The 19,135-nt window shown below is 38.8% G+C and overlaps 1 protein-coding gene across 4 annotated transcripts; it reads right to left on the bottom strand.

Annotated features, from left to right (window-relative positions):
* Window positions 1-221: 221 nt before the first annotated feature.
* Window positions 222-18,731, bottom strand: MCUR1 (mitochondrial calcium uniporter regulator 1). 4 transcript variants are annotated; one of them, XM_082045750.1, is made up of 9 exons: window positions 17,529-18,716; window positions 16,247-16,360; window positions 14,673-14,788; window positions 11,772-11,873; window positions 10,123-10,164; window positions 7,301-7,372; window positions 4,190-4,243; window positions 2,971-3,085; window positions 222-1,720 (listed from the first exon to the last, which is right to left on the bottom strand). In XM_082045750.1, exons 1-9 carry the CDS (start codon window positions 17,779-17,781, stop codon window positions 1,665-1,667), a joined length of 924 nt encoding a protein of 307 aa, XP_081901876.1. In that variant the 5' UTR covers window positions 17,782-18,716; the 3' UTR covers window positions 222-1,664. The 4 variants fall into 4 exon arrangements, with proteins under 4 accessions (XP_081901876.1, XP_081901877.1, XP_081901878.1 ...); XM_082045751.1 differs by having other exon boundaries at window positions 14,685-14,788; window positions 17,529-18,711; XM_082045752.1 differs by lacking the exon at window positions 10,123-10,164 and having other exon boundaries at window positions 17,529-18,731.
* Between the last annotated feature and the right edge of the window lie 404 nt (window positions 18,732-19,135).

Genomic DNA, 19,135 nt, shown 5'->3' with positions numbered 1-19,135 from the left:
ACATCTTGAATATAGATTAATTCAATTTAGAAGGGCTGTTAAGTTAGTCTGAAATAATAGTTTTTCTTACATTGACTGTTCTTTGCTCTTTAACGTGCTATAGTGGCTGTCAACTCTGCCAATTCATAGCTTAAAAGAAGTCCTATTAGCAGTGACTTACCTTCAATCAAAGAGATTAACTTCGAATTTAAAAATTGCAGTTATAATGAAAACTCGGCACGTTCTATGAAATATCCAAAATTCTTTATTTCAAGTCAGCATACTATTGTTACAGGGATCCATCTCTTCTTCAACACTTGCACATGATCAAAGTTGGCACTCCCAACCATCAAAAAAGTAAATGGTTATTATAGTAAAGGCAAAAAGTAGCCTAATAGCTTTACTTTAATTAAGCAAAGCCATGATTGTGCTCTGACAGCATTTATTACCAGTGCATAGATTGTTCTCTCCTCCTAAGAGCAAGCAAGAAAGGGAAATTTCCCTTAGCTGAAGGAACAGGGATGGCAGCTCTGCTCCTAGAGCAGTCATTTCATCAGTGGAAGAATGACAGATATCTGGGTACACTGGATGCCTTCCTTCATTGCTTCAGTCACATTTACTAGTTCACATGGGCTTGCTCAGAACTGGATTAAACATCCCTGCAGGTCTCCATTACTGTTTTCATTATTATAATCACTATCCGAGTTCCACATTTGAAGAACCAACAGGATTTTTTTTTTTTTTAATAAAACAAACAAAAAAGCCAGAAGACTGTTGGTATTGCAATTCCCTTGCTTGAGACACTTCCTAACCACCATTTAAAATCTCTTTCCTTTCAATTCCCTTCCATCAAGGAGGCAGCATCAGAAACACTTTGTAGCACCCAACCGTAAATTAACACAACCAGTGTATTTTACTGCATTTCAAACTTCCAGTTAGTTGTAAAGTTAAAAATTAGCATATGGAATGAATATCAGATAGATGTACCAAAGGCAGGTTAGTCACAAAAACTGCTACAAATACGTTACAGACAAAACTAGCAGTAAACACTGTTATCATAACACAGTAACCTTTCATGAAACAGGACTGATTGGACGGCCATCTGAAAAACAAGCTGACAATTATGATGTTATAAAAATAGCAAACCAAATATTTGATCCTAGTAACTGCACGACCAAGTGTTAGAAGGAGGGAAGTAAGCATGATTCAGTTAACACAAATTCTACTTACACAAGAGTGCCTCCGAGCCACAAAACATGTAGTTTCAGTTTTACATTAATAATCAAGACTTCAGTCTGGTACATGCAACTGACTTCGGCAAGCATGTCAGATAAGGGAACGGAACATAATTCTCATAGATTCTTCTCTACAGCATGCAGCCCCATACGACTGGTACGAATGCCAACTTTTGCTTATATGACACTTTGTAGCAGCATGGTGTACTGCAGTTCAGAATGTAGGGAAATGTTAGAAATCCCTGTTACCATGCTTTCAGAGGAAAGTTTCAAAATATGCACTATACGTGTACAGTTTGTTTCTAGGCACATCTTTGGTTACATTCTCAATACAGCCTGCTTTACAAAAAATAAATAAAACAGTCAAGACTTGGTTAAAATCTGGGCAAAGATAAAACAACTTTTTTTCAGAAACCAAAACAGTAGAAGTCCCTTTAAATGGATGTTTTATTATCTCCATAAACGGTAAAATCCCAGCGCTACAGTAAGGCATGTAAATACTGAACCTGAAAGAAAATAAAAATGGGGAGGGAGATGGAGACAATAAGCCATTACCTCTTGGAATATTTCTTCAGAAAGCTATGTATCCATCTTAATACAGTACTGAAGTGTAACCACCAACCCTTCCCCATGTAAGCAAATCTGGTTTTTAATACACAACACAAACAATCTCAAGGTGGAGCTGCACAAAAATGACAAGTAAGAAGGCAGGAAAAAAGAATGCAGGAAAACTGGGGCTGAAAAACTATCAAAGGGCTGAAAAAAGCCTTTAGCTGTCTGCCATTCCAGAAGAGATCAATATGGCAAGTTACAGTTGTAAAGTGAGGAAAATAATAACAGGATTATTAAATCACAGTCAAGTGTTCAGCAAACTAATAAATGAAAACTTATCAGTTTGAAAATTTTTACATTTCCATTTAAATGAAATCAACTTTTGGTTTCTAGATGTACACACTGCCTGCAACAGGAACACTTCAAACACAACGAAGATTGTTCTTAATTTTTTTTCTCTATGCAGAGTAGGGATGGTGGAGAAAAGAATTTCCTCTCATTTTAATGCATTGCCGTTTATTTTCAAGTAATGGTTCTCTGTAAAGGATATGCCTGAAGTACAGTGCTATGAATAGACATAAGTGGTTGTACTTGTGACAAAATCCATTGTGAAAGAATAATCATAAAATCTGAATCAGAAGAATAATTTTCTGCTGCAAACCTGCTCATTTAATAGCACTGCACACTCAGTAGAAAAATGTCAAAATATTAAAGTTACCTAGGGCAACAATTTAGGTATACACACAGATAGTATTTTTCTAATGCACGTGTCTGAAAAATCAAAGTTTAAAGAGTATGTGCTGCTGAAGAGTGAGAAAAGCTGAAATGTTCCATTTTGCATATAGATCTCCATCAGACAGATTAAGAAATTCTAGAAATGCATGCAGCTGGCTGCTTTTAGAAATCAATTCAGGCATAGAACTTTTTGGCCCTTGTTATCAGGCAGCTTTTTAGGTTTCTTATATACCTAATTATTACAGTGTAAAGCAAGAGAAAAAAAAAGTGCCATACAGCCATAGCCCATGCAAAATAGAGTTGCAAATCATGGGAAACTTTGTCTGGGTTAAGTACACAAAGGAGGCTGCTAATCTTGACTATTTCAAGTCTATTTTTTTAATCAGAGCATTTATGAATACATCAAGAGTCGGCCAAACATTTAGCAGTGTTTAACAGGTACACCAGAGACAACCATTAGATTCCTTACCTGCTAAGTACTTAATATTATCAAGTTTGTGTGTTTCAAGCATTGTTTTCAGATCTGCAACTTCTGTGTCTATTTTTCTGTCTGTTTGGGTCAGTGCTCGATCTTGTTGTGCATGCTAAAAAACAAAGCAACAAAATGATGCAATTTGCACAGTTGCTAGTTTATTTAGAAATCTAACCTGTCCCTTTAAGTTGCATTTTTGGTTCCTCCTTAAATGTATGTTAATTTGCATTCAGAGAGAACGAGTTCCTTCCTAGATGATTATATCCAAGGAATTGAATAATTTGGTGAACTCGGGAAATTTATATGATTACAAGTTCCTTAACGTGTAATCTAGAAAGTGGCAGAACTGGATGCCTTCTTATCTCAGTCTAGCAGTACAGACATTAATTTCAATCTCTCATTTGGCCCACTGATATTAAAGTCACTGCTCAACTATAAGAGCTATTGAGAAGTCTAAGAGCATCTTGTGCCAAAACCAGACCAGAATAGAAGGATGTACGGATCATTAGAAAAACTGAGAATTGTTTTTCTGATGTAAAAAAACATGCCTTCATCTTGTAATTAATTCTACCACAAAACCAACCACAGACAAATTCAGAATCTGGTCATAACAGAAGACAGGACTTCTGTGAAAAAGCAAGATAGAATTATTACTCAGCAACGATGGAAAAAAATCAAACTTGTAAACTGAGAACAACAGCTGCCTCATTGCTGATATCTTCAAATAAGCACTACTGAAACGTTGTGGATCTGTTAATGATTTACTGCTGGATCTCTCCCTAAAGATTTTCTTTACACTACAGAAAGGAAGCAAAAGGAAGAGTTTGGTAAAAACTTCCCCTAAAATAAAGCCAAATCGATCTAGCAATGTGTTTCAGTCTCACAGGAGGAAAAAAAAAAACAATTTCACAACTAACATTAAGCGTAGAATTCCATCTAGAGAAAATACTACATAAGTGAAGTTTCAAAACAACGTGACCACTGAACAGTTTATATAAATATGCAGAAGATCTAACAACATATATGAAAGCCTTTTTACTCTGTAACCAGTTCAGTTATCTGTACCATTATGAAAATTCACAGGGAAATAATAAAGCACAATGATATTTTGTACATTAAAGTGCCTAAAGACATGAATAACTCCAAAAAGAATACCAGGTCTATAACACAAGTACAAAAAGATTTGCTGTGTAATAATCAGATACCATGTTCTTACCAATTCCACTATTTCTGTCCTCATTTCAAGTAGTTTTCTTTCATTAAGTGAGTACTAGAAGGAAAGAAAAAAAGGGAGATAAACATGATAATGCCATTAAACTTCCCCACACACACTTAAAAGCACATTTATTTGTTTCCAAATTCTGTAGAATGTTTGACAACACTTGGGAGATAGTATTGTGGGATACTTGCTGTCCTTTGGAAAAGCACAATTCAGATAGGTGTTCATCCACACTACTGAACTGTAAAGTGCAACAAATCCAACAGACACTTGTCTTCTGTAAAAATGTATATACTATAAGCAGCTGGAAGAAAGGTTGGCAGATTTGCCTTTCTGAAAAACAAAGACCTAGGATTCTAAACAGTAACTCTGGAACAGTTAACTAATCTATTGAACATAAAAGCACAATTAAGATTGAACCATCTACTTTCTTCAGGAAGGGGAGTACAGTTATAAAACATTGTATCATATCCAGTTATTAAAGAAATCTTCATCCATCATTGCACATGCTCACCATTTGTATTGTTCTGACCATGATTTCATTATATATTTGTTAAATACAGAATATTTGTATCTCACATTAAGGTATTCATTTGTGGAACATCAGTTGTGGCTTGCTTTTAAGTTACAGCTATTTGGGTTTGAGGAAAGTTAAATCCAAATTAAAGCAGCACACCTTTAAGGCCAGTTACCTTTCTGACTCATGAACAGACATGATTTACCCTGACATCTATAATGGTTGCTGTCCCACTACCGGAGCAATTCAGTTACACACAGACAGCTGCTAAACTGCCAGTCTATAGTGCAGAGTATTAAGGTCATCAGGCACCCATCTCTGAATCATCAGTTACACAGCAATAGCCTCATCTGTTGACATTCTTATGTGGGAAGTCGCTTTATTTTTACTCCAGTCTGGAAGCTTATTTCACTTTAATATTAAACTCAGATTAATCTACATAAATGCCTCAGCATTGAAAAACCCTCCTTAAAGATCTAGAGCTCTAGTGGACTATTGACTGATCTAAAGATGAAGTTAAGAGACAACAGGCTGGTACAAATATGGAAAATGACATAACAAAGACAAATAACAGCATGCCTACAATTAAATGAAACAGTCAGTAGTTCTGCAAAATGAAAAGAGGGACAGAAAAAGAAATTCAGACATTTTATATAAATAAACATTTTTTGAAAGTGGCAAGATAGCAGAATATGTTATAAAAAGCTAACATTATGTTTGCGTTGAAAATTTATGTAAGAATTGGACCTCACAATAAACTGATCATCACTATCAAAAGAACTATGACATTTAAAGTAAACAAGTTTACGGATTGTTTTACTTTAAATAGATGCTGTAAGCCAAATCCACATTTTATGAATAATTTCTATCCTACAAGCTTCTTTCTTGATGTTTGTATTTGTTGAAGTTTTGCTTTGTGACTAGAATTCTCTAGGTCAAGTCCAAGGATTTTACACTTAGGTTTAAGACAGTGAAATAAACCCTTTTACTGCAAGGCATCACCATACACCTGTAATAGCACCAGTGCATTAAAAAAAAAAAAAAAGGAAAGAGGAGGAAAGACAAGGTTAAACCCCCTCCCTAAAATTCAATAGGGAGATCTCCCCTTAAGCCCATGTTTTTCACAGCACAGAGAAGTAATTAAATAGGATAATGATGTTCTGCCTACTATAGAACATACTGGATTACGTCTCACCCCCAACTCAGCATATATGCCCCAACCTGCTCCCCATTCTGCCTTTTTCATTTTCTGTTCATGCATGGCAGAGCTGGCAACTAAAGCAGGAGACTTGGGGGAGGAAAAAAGAAGAGAGTAGTTTTCATAGAAACTGTGACATTATAGGTGCACAACAGAGAAAGTTATCATGCAGTTTGCTTTTCTTGGGAGACAGTCAAAATAATGTAGTGCTCTGAGCAATAGACGGAGTCCAGATTCCAGGATCCCACATAAATAATACAAGAAAACACTACTGCCTAATGTATCACTCATGAAGTGGTCTTAAATAGGTTCTCTATACGTAAAGTATTGCAAAGCTTATGATCTACACAGCTATATGATCTACACAGCTAATATATTTCATATGATTTTTAAAAAAAATATTAGCATAAAGCATTAACCTTTAAACAAGAATCCTACCTGCTCAAACTGTACTTTACTCAAGCATTTACCACGGGATAACAGACTGTTAGTCATTATACTAAATCACTGACACAGCTGTTACCAAAGCTAATCATTGTGGAAAAACTTTAAGGAGCACACACAGAAGGTAAGTGGTATCTACTTGAACAGTTCTTATTGCCTAGATTGGAGACAAATACTAAGTCTTCATTACACACGTGTGAAAAAGGACTGAATTAGAAATAAAATTAATAGAAAATTACACTAAAAAGATCTTTCCATTTAGAAGGTGTAATTTATTTGAAATCCTAAAGGCTATTCAAACAATATCTATGGCAACAGAACTCTAGAGTATAATGCAAAAATGCAATTGCAATACATATGCAACATATAATGCAAAAACTTGTTCATCTTCCAATTCTTCATCTACATTATTCTAATTTAACATTACATCAATTCAGCTCTATCAGATATTTGAAAGTTCAAAATAATCTGAACCAGTATCAGTTACAATTAAAAAAATAAATATTATAACTATTTTGACAATAGGTATTTTCCTGACAAACTAGCTATGCTATACATTTTCTAGCTATAGGGAAATTAAACCTCTTCAGTGATGATAAATTTAAAGAAATAGGTAAACTTAAATTAAGTGTGAAAAATAGGAAAAGAGATACACTAATAATGTCAAAAACTTCTAGGCAGCTGGTCAGCACACTGAGATTTAATACCTAATATATCTAAGTGTAATGTGTTAATCCTGATATTAAAACAATATCAAAATAGACAGACATACAAAACCAAACATGGCACCTTGTACTACAGCAGCATAAGGACGAGTAAATTCGATTAATACCATCTTGAAACTGAATTATACTATAGATTAGTACGAAAATGCTCTAAGATGCTCTTGCCCAAAGTTGGAGATTACTGATGGTTTAGATGTTTCTGGAAGAAAATAACCAAAACTTACCAATTCTTTTACTCTGGTCTTCTCTAGGTTTAGGTTTAACTTGTTATCTGCTTGAACTTTGGCAATTTCATCCTATTGGGAAAAAAAATGATAAAGCAGCAAGCAAGATTTTCTATTTAATCATATGCAGAAAAAAAAAAAAAAGAAGACAAATGTGTTGTGCCTTTCTTTACATATCTCAGGAATAAAGCTTCTCTCCCATTAATGTACATAATTTTCAAAAATATAAGTATTCCTATTCTTCCCCCAGGAAATACTCATGTCCTATAATATGAATTTGATCTCAGATTCAAAACCTAACAATAGCTTTTAAAACAAGAACACTGAGAACAGCAACTAATTGAGAGCACATCCTTCTATAAATACTGGGAGTGTTTCATATACCATATAATTCTCCTCGATTTCTAGAAATCCATGCCTAGGTACATATGTAAGTTGGACTTCCTCCATGAAGCAAGCTTGATGCTCAAAATAACTTTAAAAGCTGTTTCTAACCTTCCACTGTAAAAGAAAACCTGTTTCTAAAGACTACATCTTAGGCTTTCAGAAAAAGCTACAGACATCTTAGAAGTCAGGAAACATTCGTTATATTTTTAACATCTAACTTTTTTGAACTACCATAAGTAGTACATTTGAATTTTAGTTCATCAATAGCTGTGATTCCTGCTTTTCTCAGTGACAGCTGGCATTTTAATGCAACTTTCTGGCAGGAATTCCAGCCAGCTGACAGTTCGTCATGAGGCAAACTGCTGATCAGATGAACGTGTGGGAGAAGCAAAAGATTGCTGATTATCTGGAAGACTCTACTATTAAAAAAAAAGTAAGCATCTCTCAAGAAGGCCCGTGTCAGTTAGTCAAGAGTTCATTAAGTTAGTATGAACAATAATTAGACTCAATTTCTATGTTTGAATTTTTGAACTTTAATTGGTTTATAACTAGATGTGATTACAACACATTACAGCTTAAAGAATCAAAAAATTACAAATAAGTTTTTCTTAGACTTTTACAACCTTGTGTCCTTTTGTCTTTTAGAAGAACAATTATGAGCAAACATAAAACAACTTGCCCTTGTGAGAATTACATTTACAGTTAAAAGTTAAGACATTTGGCTTTTAAGAAAAGATGACTCAGATCCTTCATGCTCTACCAGTGGATTACACTAACTCGTTTATATGCAACTAAAACCATAAAATAAGTTACAATGCAAAAATTAGATGTCAAATGTATTTTAAAATCGTATTCTGAAAACCTTGATAAACTCATGTTCTCCTTTTGGAGATGACAGTGCAAGAAGAAATGGAAGAGAATCAAAAAGAAATAGCAAGGAGACACTAGGCTGAGCTTGACCACATTGTCAGCTAGCTCAGCAAGTCAAATATTCTGACAGTTTCATGGACAAACCCTAGGGAAGAAAGGCTGCTCCACCCTTCCAGCTAAGAAGGACATTAAAGCAGGAAACACCAGTTCTCAAGTCAGATGACCATACTCCCTAAAAACATTTAATGTTTCCCAGTTTCCAATCTTAATCACTCTTGCAAGGATGTTTGTTTCTGTGTAAAAGTTGCTTATGACTCCACACCCAGAGAAATAATACATTTTGAGATAATCTTGGTTTTGATGGTAGAAGGGTGTTTGGAGTGCTACTCAAGACAGGCAAGCCATAAAGAACAGCAACACAGCACTGACGCTTAAATGTGACAAGAACAAGTATCTATGTGATAATTAACAGACTCAGGTTTCTCCAGAGAGTCTGTTTTCTTGCAAAGGTCATCACCTCCCAAATAAAGAGGACCAAACATAATGGTCCCAAACTTAGTGGTCTAAAGAAGCCATTTAAAAAGCTATTTTAAATTCTAGAGAGCTAACAGGTATGTCTTCAGACAACACAAACAAAATCACCCTCAACAATCCCCCAAAGCAATTAGAAAGTGCTGTAATTTTAAAATGTATGTTCATAGAATCATGGAGTTATTTAGAAGCATAGAATCATTTCAGTTGGAAGAGACCCTCAGGATCACTGAGTCCAACCATAACCTAACTCTAGCACTAAACCATGTCTGTAAGAACCTCGTCTAAATACCTTTTAAATGGCTCCAGCGATGGTGACTCCACCAATTCCCTGAGCAGCCTGTTCCAATGCCTGACAACCCTTTCCATAATGATTTTTTTCCTAATATCTAATCTAAACCTCCCCTGGTGCAACTTGAGGCCATTTCCTCTTGTCCTATCACTTGCTACTTGGGAGAAGAGACCAACACCCTCCATGCCACAACCTCCTTTCAGGTAGTTGCAGACAGCGATCAGGTCTCCCCTCAGCCTCCTTTTCTCCAGACTAAACAGTCCCATCCCAGTTCCCTCAGCCGCTCCTCATCAGACTTGTGCTCCACAAGTCTGCTTCACAAGCTCCACTGCACTTCTTTGAATGCACTGCAGCACCTCAGTGTCTTTCTTGTAGTGATGTTGCATTTTTACATGTAACAGGCAGCCCTAAATACAGAACTTCATTCAGCCTTAACCATGACACAGCAGTTAGCCACTTTTTGCATCTAAAGTAAAAAAACTACATCTAAGAAAAAAAATCTCAGTTAAATTTTTATTCGCCTTTTGCTTTAGTCACAGTTCTCTGTCACCATAATGAACTATGCATTGTTTCTGCTGTAGCCCACAGTGTACCATCAACTGCAATTTCAGTATCCTATATATCACAACAATTAAGCATAGCTTTTAAAATAAAATCTTGAAAGCAACAATTATTTTTTATTTAAAGCAATCCAAAATCCAGACAAGTATTAATTCTTAGTTTTATTGGTATGGTATCTTACCATGACTTGTTTCTTTATCTGCTGGAGTTCAAGTTTTATTTTCTGGGAGAGTAGAAAAAAAATTGTACACTTTATTACTGTATATTAAAAAAAAAAACCCTATAAATACTAACAAATTTGCACAATCAGTAACAATGACTATAAACCATAATATGAAAAGGAAGGCAAAACAAGCATAGTTTGTTATCAGTATGTGTATGCACATGCATGTTTACTCAGTGATGTGCATGTCCAAACAACAGAACAAGACAAAGTGAGCAATGTCCCACAGCAATAAAGATGGCCAAATGCATAGGATGATATTAACAAGAGTAAACCCAGCAGGCTAAGGGAAGCAATTATTTCTCTCTATTTAGCACTTGTGAGCCTGCAACTGGAAGTGCTGTGTCCAGCTTTAGGCTCCCTGGTGAAAGACAGATGTTGACATACTGGAGCAAGTCCAGTGGAGGGCCATGGAGATGATGGGAGGCTGAAGCACACTGTGTTGGGGGTGGGGCATAAGGAGGATAGCGAGCTGGGTTTGTTCAGCTTTAATAACAGGTGGCTAAATGGCAATCATACTGCAGCCTGCAAGTACCTAATGTTCTCTGCAGGTCCTTGCTACCTGAAATTATTCTATTACTTTATCTCTTTCAAAAGATACATGAAATAGCTATAGCTGTGGCATCTTCTATTAACTCTCTCTGGAGATTATCCATTCCAATCCCCTATTCAAAGCAGCAGTAACTACAGCAGGTTGCTCAGGGCCACGTCCAGATGGGTTTTGAATATCTCCAGGATAGGGACTCCATAGCCTCTCTGGGTATCCTATTCCAGTGTCCTACCACCCTTACAGTAAAGAGGATTTTCATTTGTTTAAGTAGAATTTTCTGTCTGTGCCAATTACCTGTTGTTCTATCACAGGACAACAGTGGAAAAAGCCTGTTTCTGTCATTACACCCTCCCTTCAAATATTTGTATACACTGATGAGGTTCCTACTGAGCCTTCTCTTCAGGCTGAACAGTCTGAGCTCTCACAGTCTTTCCTCATATGTCAAATGCTCCAGTCCCTTACTGATCTTTGTGGCTGTTTGTTGGATGCTGTCCAGCATATTCTCATCTGCCTTACAATGGGGAGCCCAGAACCGGACCCAGCACTCCTGAAGAAGTCTCACCAGTAGCAGGCAGAGGGGAAGGATCACCTCCATTAACCCACTGGCATCTAATCCAGCCCACAAGGCTATTTGCCTTCTTTGACACAGGGGCTCATGGTCAACTTCGTGTCCACCAGGACCCTGATGGCCTCTTCTGCAAAGCTGCTTTCCAGCAGGTTGGTCCCAGCCTGTTCTGATGCCTGGGTTCATTCCTCCCCAGGGACAGGACTCAGCATTTCCATTTGTTTAACCTCATGAGATTCCTGTTAGCCCAGTTACCCAGCTTGCCCTCTGAATGGCAGCAGAAACACCTGGTGCATCAGCCCCTGCTCCCAGCTTTGTATAATCTGCAGACTTGCTGAGGGTACACTCTGACCCATCAACAAGGTCACTAATGAAGATGTCAAACCACAATGGCCCCAAAGCGAGCCCCTTGGGTACAAGATGCTTTTTTACATCATTAGAAAAAAAAAAATCAAGTGCTAGAATAGCACTTTCCAAGACAGTGATTTTTACCTCATTTTCTGAACGAAGTGCTGAAAATTCACTTTTTTCCAAAATAATCATGTCCTTTTTCACACCACCAATATGGGACATTACTTGCTGAAGCGCAATTTCCTTTAAAAGAGGGAAGAAAAACCTCAGAACACATTGTAACTAAAATGCTTCTTCTCATCCATGCCTACAAATATGATAGACTATTTTGGTACCCTGAAATTTTTATTTCAGCAATTTCAGATTGATTATCTGAGTTTCAGAAAGCAAGATAAATTAAGTGACAGAACAAGCAAATTAGGCTCAAATGCTGGTAATGCTTGACAAAATTAGCAGTGTTAACACAGATCAGAAAAATTCAATTAATAGCCTAGGAAATAGTTTTTTCCAAGTCTTCAAATTCTTTAGCTAGCAAAGACACTAGGGAGAGAAGATGTGTCTCTGAACTAAATGAGGAAAACTGGCTTTCAGACCAAAACTCCGCAGTGAAATCATACGCTTTCATAATTACCTTCTTTTTTACCTCCCCCTGCAAGGGGTCTCACTCTGCTTCTACTCGGAATGATGCACTACTACTTATACTTTTAATTACTGTGCTCAGTCTGTTACACTGAACTGACAGAAGACAAAAATTCTCAGCAACTTTTGAGGACAGAAAATTTGTATACATTGTTCTGGATCCTACACTATCTACACATGCAAACAGGGACTGCCTTCTCTTCTCTGAAGATCTCTCCCTAATAAATAGTACATTGCCTTTGGTTCTGGACCAAGCACCCTACAAATCTGACACAGCACCCTAACTTCACTTTTGTCAGGAAATGCTATTCTAACTTAGAGTGCTATATGTTTAAGTGGCATTTGGAGATGCCTCATGAGGCTACCTGACCACAACACTGAAAAAAAATGGCTCAGTGTACTAGATATGTTACTGAAAGTCTAAAGAAAGAATACTGCCACAGAACACTTCCTCTCTTACTACCTGATGTCTCCAGCTTGCTTTTGTTCTCTCCCCTCTTTACTGAGCTCAGTAAAACACAGAACAGACTCTTCCATATCCTTTCAGTTCTTCATTTCTATACATACACATGTATTTTTTCACCCAAGGCTTTATCTAACCAGTGTAGTATTTCATCCTTTACATTCCCAACTAGAGCCTAACAGTAATAGCTACATCCACAACTTTCCAAATCCTTTTCCAACTCATCACTCTCTTTTTGCACATGCTCTTATACATTCAAAGACTATAAGGTACTACAGTATCTATTATGTTGCCCAGAGTTCATGGCATACACACCTCCTGAACTGCTTCTACTTTAGCATGTCATACAAGCCTGCACGTTTCAATCTTAATCACAGAAAGTCACCTGAGGGTGGAATCTACCAGCCTGCCTCAGAAAACATCTATCATCAGGAGCAACAAAGGAAAACCTGTCTACTTTCATTCAAAAAAAGCTGGGCATAGAACGAGGCAGAAATGCAATGACTGTTTATCATAAAATACCACCAACCACAGGAGAAAGGGTCCCTTTAGTACCACATTCTCCAACTGACTGTGGAACCTGTTCAGCGCAGGGGAATGAAGCTCACCCATGTCTGATTTCTCTGGAATCTAGGAGGTAGGGAAAATGAGCTGAAGCCTCCCTAGATGGAAGGTGGTGCAAAATCCAAGTATTCCACTTCTTAATGAGATGCCCAACTGCCAAGACTATTATCCTATGGAGAAAGGAGCTGCTGTTTTCCCACGTTTTAAGACAGCAGCCTTATTACTACAAAATAAGTTAAGGCCTTTGTCCTATAGGTGACTTGGAGCCATGAATCCCAGCCTCACAGAGCAGCTAAAGATGCTGCACTTCAGCTATGCCTCTTGTCAGCATTGTCTATTTGACTAGCTGATGTGTAATGGAATTCCAACATACCAGATAGTGTGAATCCTATTCAAAAATGCTTAAGTTCCACATGCAGTGAATCATCTCTTACTCCGAATTTCAGTTTCACTTCTGGAGCCAGATACCTAAGAGTTCAACATGACAATACCTAGCACTGTCATGTCCAATTCCTTACATGGATCTGCCTTTGTATGTCCCCCAAAAAATACAGCCAGTATTAGAACAAGAAGCCTTGCCTCCAGACAATTATTCATTAAACCAATCATTTCCTCATAAGTCAAAGCTGACAACTCAGTTCTGTTGTACACAACTTCCTGGTAGCCAGGAAGGATCTTTGTAGATACCCAGCACTAGCAGTCTATTTCCAAGCAAGATTTCTTCAGTTTCTTGCACCAAGATGTATATGATGGGTTAGTTTAGAGGATAACATGAACAATGAATGCATCAAAGGCAAAGGAGATAGATGTCAGTATCAGCATCCAAACTATACGTGTTCCTATATGTTACCAGTGTAGAGAACCACACCAATCATGCCCTAAAAACATTATATAAAAAAAGAAATTCAGCTCAATTCTATTCCAATATAAGTGTCACTGTGACACAAAGAGATAAATAAAAAGGTACCACAACACAAGGTGGTAAGTGACTGAGGGAATCTGTACTTCTTGGTTACAGCTCTACAAAAGAATATATGGAGGACCTGTAACTATCCAAAGTCATGCACTGAATATCTCCTATGTCTGTCTAAAAGCCTCAGTAATTCTATTTCATGCTACAATTAGGCTGAAACCAAAAAACTATCTGTGGTTTGCATACCAACTCACAGTACCTGAATCTTAAAGTCCACTAAAACACTTTCAGAAGTATTTGATAAACTCAAGACAAAATTCACTAGCCAATAAATACACAGGGATGTCCTTCACTTTCAGAGTTCTAAAATACTAACAGTATTTATGTCTAACAGTAATAAATAGTGACATATATTTCACTAGCAGGCATACTACATTTTTATTTACTTCAACCCAATCATCACCTTCAAGCTAACCTGCTGTACTTTGGTGACCATGTCCTTGTAAATCATATCCAGGTTGGTGTTCATAATTTTCACTAATGCCGATACAATGACCTCCGACTGCTGAGGAGTGAACCCTAAGCAAAACAAAACGAAACAATATTCAGAGAGAGACTTAAATCTGGACAGTTTACAAAATGCCACTTGCTAATACTCAGCACCAAATTAAAATGAATGTCAGTTATGAAAGATAAAACATACTCCTCTTAGTCCAGCACTAATGGAAGAACACAAACAGTCAGTACATCCAACTTCCTCCAAGCTAAAATTAAGGCTGTGACATAGTATAGCTGTTTTTGTAGTACCACACTATTACAATATCAGCAGGATAAATGCTGCAAATTTTCTGGAAGTATTATTGAATGCCTTCTCTCACATGTAGTTATTTCTATGAGCAAGAATTCTGACTCTGAAAAGCAGATACCTCCTTTCAGTATACTACAAATCTTCAGAACTACTGAAGATATGCAAAACTCAACAACTGAAAACAGAGCTAACTGCTCTGATTTTAGGCCTACCAACCTCTGAGTCCTATTAAAAACCTTTTAAACTGAATACATTGGAAAATATTGTCAAGCATTGTCCATAGAATTACTCTCAACTTTTCCACTTTCAAAATGTAGGAGTGAAAAAGTAATGAACACTTAACCATTTTGAAAAGAAACACTTGGAAAAGCATGATTGTTTCAAACTAACTAGTAGTTAAGCATCAGAAAGCACATATGGTGGCTGAGAGCAAGTCATGTTCAATGGCTGAGCTGATACAAGTTTGCCACCAACAAAGGAAGAGATACCCCTCCTGGCTCCTTTTACTCCTCCTCCTGACACTTCATATATGTCCTGGGGCTCACACTACTGCTCTGTGAGCTCATTAAACTAACAACTTATAATACTAACCAAGCAAAAGAGCTGCAGAGTTTTCTGAGAATTAGGTTGGTATGTGGAAAGAGAGGAAACCACGTGGCAGAGGAAAGGGACTGGGGTGTCTTCTTTTCAGGGATGGAGAACTGTACAAGTCAATTCAGCTGTACAGAACCTCACCTTAAGGTACCTTCCCCACTTCAACCACATTAGCATCAATGCAAAGTAATCTATTCCCTTATCTATGTTTTAGTATTTTATATAGTATTCTATGTTCTATCCTAAAAGCTGCATTTCACATAGCAGTCCATTTTCAATCCTATAATTACACATTGTTGCATATTCTGGGTGCTATATACTAAATATGTGAGAATCCAATTAACACGTTTTAAACCACTACCTCAAAAACTGTTTTTCACTCTCGATACTTAAAATTTCTCTTTAGCATTTTTAATTACCAGTAGGATAATAAATTATTACAATCAAAGTTATATAAGCTCAGTATCCTTTTGGAAGAAGAAAAAAACCTACGTTTTCTTAGCCAATACATATTAAAAAAAAAATCCATAAAACTGAAGTTATAACATCGCATGTTAAAAAGTAACAAACTTTGTAAACTAAAAAACCACTCAGGAAATGACATTAAAAATAGCTATCTATTTCTGATAAATTACCATTTTCTTCCAAAAGGCGTACCAGTGCATGGGTGTCAAAAAAAAGCCTCCTATTTCCCAATAAGGAAACATTCCCTTTGCTTTCTGATGATGATGATGCAGAGATGCTTACATCTGAAAAAAAAGATAAACAAAACCTAAGTTATTTGTAAGAAAGAATACTTAATTAACATGTTTGCTTTCCAGGAGCTTCCCTACTACCCCAAATATTTTTTATTTATGATATGAGATTATCGCAGTTTGCCTGAAACTGAAAAGATATCCAACTAACAAGATCTGTGTGCAAGAGCCTGAAATTACAATATAGCGCTACTATTGGGCTTCTGAGATGCTCTCCAAGAATACAATGTCCTAGAAAAATCCCACCAAGTCTCAGGGTCTTGAAACTGTTCCTTTACCATTATCAATGTAATTGGTGGAAGCTGTGAGCACTTCAAAGTTTTGAGGACTAAATCCACAGACTTCACAATGTTTGTTAAAGTAGCAAATCTTCAGTGGTTGCCCCTGAGACAAAAAGTAATCACTCGCAATTTGCCATTTACTACTACTACAGAAAATATTTTCAACATTTAATGGAAATCTAAGACAGTGTAGTTTCCACTTGGATATTTGCATAAATTAACTGACACAAAGAATGCAAGATGGAGCATATATAAATATGTAAAGGGTGAGTGTCACGAGGATGGAGCCAGACTCTTCTCGGTGACAACTAATGATAAGACAAGGGGCAATGCGTACAAACTGGAATGCAGGAGGTTGCACTTAAATATGAGAAGAAACTTCACAGTGAGGGTGACAGAACACTGGCACAGGCTGCCCAGGGGGGTTGTGGAGTCTCCTGCTCTGGAGACATTCAGAACCTGCCTGGACACCTTCCTGTGTAAACTCATCTGGGTGTTCCTGCTCCAGCAGGGGGACTGGACTAGATGATCTTTCGAGGTCCCTTCCAATCCCTGACACTCTGTGGTTCTGTGAACATGAGGTAAATTGTCAGACCTCTCTGACCTCAACAACATTGTATTTTAGAAAACTTGAGTGGGCAGAAAACATGCCTATGCCTTAGCTGTCCTACTTAAAGATCAATAGAGGTTAACCAATCCAGCCTTCGGGGGAGGAAAAACCATTCCTAATAATTACTTCTCCGGACAGTTCCCAGCGCTGTTGCAGGCCCCTGGCTCCCTCCCCACGCCACCGGACTCCCGGGGACAACTAAGGTGACGGGGGCGGGGCACCCACCCACCCGCCCGTCCCTCCGCGCCACCCTCCTCTTCCCAGCTCTCACCCCGCTGCCCGCAGCGGCTCTCCCCGCAGGTCCCGCCGGGTCGCCTTCTCCAGGCCGCGCTGCCATTACCGGCCGCCCCAGAGCCCGGCGCCACGGCCGGGCGGTGCCAGTCGCCGAGGCAGCGGCGCGCGGGGGAGGGGGGCGCGCGGCGATCACGGGAAGCGGCGGCGGGCGGGAGGGCGCCGTCCGCGCCGCGCGGGAGCAGCAGCAGCGCCCGCCTCCCGCCGCTCACGGCCGCCTGGCCCCTGGCCATGGCCGCGCCGCCCGGTCCCGACAACGGAAGAAGGGGCAAGAAGGGAAACCGCCACCGCTACTGGAATGCCATCGCTGGAGCACGCACCGCCCCGGCGCCTCGCTTCCGCCTCCGGCACGTGACAAAAACACGTAGCTGACGCCGCGGTTGATTTTACGGCTCACGGGGCGGCCGCGGCGGAGACAGCAGCGCGGGCGGGCCGGCTGGGAAGTGGTGCCTGCGGGGGCGGACCTGGCCCGGCGGATGCGGAGACCAGTCTCCCGCTCCCCGCTGCCCTCCCGGGGGTTGCGGCCACACCGACAGCGCCCGCCCCGCCCGTGGGCCGCGGCTCTGGCGTGCTGGTGTGCCAGGACTTAGCCATCAGTGGCGGAGGCTCTGGGAGGTGTCGCACAGCTGCTGTTTCCGTCCTTTATTTAAGTGAAAAAAAGAGTGTTTTGAGGAGGGAGGTTTGTCCCGCTGTTGCAGAGCTGGCACCATGCGGTGCCTCCTGTCCGACGTCCTACCCATTCCTAAATAACGATTTTCTTCCTTCTGTACGAAGACAGACATTTAGTAGAGAAAAACGCACTTCAGACAAACCTTGAGATTCTGTGATGAGACTAAGATTTAGTGTTTCAAAGTTATTAACCGAGTCATTTGCAGAATTAGGCAACTCGGTGGATATAAGAGTCTGTAGCCTTAATTGTTAAACAATTGTCATAATCACTAGAGTGGGTAAAGTCTGCTGTGTTCTCGGTTCTGCTGAAAATACAGGTGTACTTTTCGCTTATGTGCTATTGTTAAACCAAATGTACTAAAATTTGTACTTAATAAATGTTTGTAGGGAATTAATATGAGACAAATTGGTTCAGCCCTGTCCTGGTTTTGTTAAAAACAACCTTCTCTTTTAGTGACTTTGCCTGTCAGCTAAAGCCTTCATATTCACTGCATTTTCCTGGAGAACCAGACACGTGTTTTGGTAAAGCTAGCAATGGAATGCAAACTTATTGATAAGCATGGATGGACATCTCGCGAGAGGGGCAACGAGAAACCGGCGACCAAGAAACTGACCAACTGTGTATAACATTCCATTCACGTGAATACTTCATATAAAAGTGGGAGATCACGAGGATCTCGTCCCTTTCCCTTTTCCCTTCTGCTTATGGCTGACATTAGGAGAGGACCTTACTAGTCATCCCTGCGAACTGAGGCCCAGTGAGTGACTGAATCCAGCTCCGGTTGGCTGCGGAGTCCAATCCAGGACTTTGGTGGCCAGCTCTGCAGTTGCTGAGACTTTCAAGATTGGTTTTGTATATTTTGTATATTTTCTCTATTCTTATTAGTAGCATTAGTAAAACATTGTTAATTTTTCCAG

Source organism: Streptopelia decaocto, assembly GCF_964273445.1.
Source record: "Streptopelia decaocto genome assembly, chromosome: 2".
NCBI classification, from domain to species: domain Eukaryota; kingdom Metazoa; phylum Chordata; class Aves; order Columbiformes; family Columbidae; genus Streptopelia; species Streptopelia decaocto.
The sequence above is the reverse complement of the archived record's forward strand: the minus strand, read 5'-3'. Positions and strand labels throughout refer to the sequence as shown.